This window comes from Corvus brachyrhynchos, unplaced genomic scaffold (assembly GCF_000691975.1).
Source record: "Corvus brachyrhynchos isolate BGI_N302 unplaced genomic scaffold, ASM69197v1 scaffold125, whole genome shotgun sequence".
NCBI classification, from domain to species: domain Eukaryota; kingdom Metazoa; phylum Chordata; class Aves; order Passeriformes; family Corvidae; genus Corvus; species Corvus brachyrhynchos.
This window is the reverse complement of record NW_008238342.1, coordinates 1,147,274-1,148,685: the sequence shown is the minus strand read 5'-3', so window position 1 is coordinate 1,148,685 and position 1,412 is coordinate 1,147,274. Positions and strand designations below refer to the sequence as shown.

General features: G+C 56.2%; 1 protein-coding gene across 2 annotated transcripts in view; it reads left to right on the top strand.

Annotated features, from left to right (window-relative positions):
• Positions 1–1,412, top strand: part of ACSS2 (acyl-CoA synthetase short-chain family member 2) — a 31,966-nt gene that overhangs the window by 23,799 nt on the left and 6,755 nt on the right. For both annotated transcript variants that reach the window (XM_008634369.2, XM_017735140.1), the window contains 2 exons: positions 111–281; positions 1,069–1,202. In XM_008634369.2, coding sequence (XP_008632591.1) covers positions 111–281; positions 1,069–1,202 — 305 coding nt within the window. The remainder of the gene's footprint in view (positions 1–110; positions 282–1,068; positions 1,203–1,412) is intronic.

The following is a 1,412-nucleotide window of genomic DNA, read 5'->3' as shown; positions in this document are numbered from 1 at the left end:
ATTCCTGCTCAGCTGCTGCTGGAGCTCAGTGATGTGCAGCTGGGCCTGGCAGGATGAGGGTGGGTGTGGGTGGGAGCTCACCCTGACACCCCTGTGCCTTCTCCTCGCAGGGGGTGCTGCACACTGTGGGTGGGTACATGATTTTTGCTGCCACCTCGTTCAAATACGTGTTTGATTACCAACCTGAGGATGTGTACTGGTGCACGGCCGACATCGGATGGATAACGGGCCATTCCTACCTCACCTACGGGCCCCTGGCCAACGGGGCCACCAGCGTGTTGGTGAGTGCTGCGTGCTTCACTCCAGGAAAAGGGAGCTGGTGGTGCTGAGCTGCATCCCTGCACTGCTCTGTGATGGTGTGCAGGGCTCTGGGAGGAAGGGTGGTGCTCTCCAGGGAGGGCATGGTGACTGCTCACAGGGGTAGTTTGCACGTGGCTTTTGGCTGGTTAATTTTTCAAATGCTCCCTGTTTCTTTCCCATAGAAGTACAAGCCTTGTGTACCAATGGAAGCAGGGATGTTCTGAGTTAATGGAAAAACTGGATCAGGGGCTGGTGTTTTCCCTGCTGATGCTGATTTGGCAACTTGTTGTTTAACTCCTGTGCCTGTATCTCTCTTGGCAGTGTAACAGATCAGGGAGCCAGAGACCTGTGCCCAAAATCCCCAGGGAAATGCAAACAGGAAAACCACTGTTATGGTGGGGGGGGGGCCTTTAGGGAGTTCCTTGTACTTTGGGTTGTGATTCTGTCACAGTGTTGGACCTCTTGCCCTTTGCCATGTGGGCAGGGTCATTTGGGCTGGTGGAACTGGGTCACTGTGGTGGCCACCCAAGTGCCCATGCTGCAAGGGGGTGTCAGGGGACATCTGCTAGGACAACTGGGGTGGGCTGATGCCAACTCCATCCCAAGGAGGCAGTGAGGGGGGTCCTTGACCTGGGCTGGTTTCACTGTGTGCTACCCCTATAAGGACCTGCTGGGGTCCAGCTGCTGTTTGGCTCCTCCTGCTTGGGCAGGTGCTGCAGGTGCAGAGCAGTGAGAAACAGCTGTGTCACTGCTCTGTCTCCTGCTCAGTTTGAAGGTGTCCCCACCTACCCAGATGTTGGAAGAATGTGGAGCATCATTGACAAGTACAAGGTGACCAAGTTCTACACAGCACCCACAGCCATCCGGCTGCTGATGAAGTACGGCGAGGAGCCCGTGAAAAAGTGAGTGCCAGTCCCAGTGGCATGAGGACATTGGCTGTGCACAGCAGGGTTGAGTGGGAGCTGCCAAAGTGACCAGGTCTCCTCTCTTCCCCTATGGAAGAGTGCTGAGAAAGCTCTGAGCTGTACCTGCAAAGTCCATTTCGGGTAGCCCAGGGGTTCCTGCAGGCTCTGCTGTGCAGCAGGCTCACAGCTGCTGCTCTCCACGGCCTG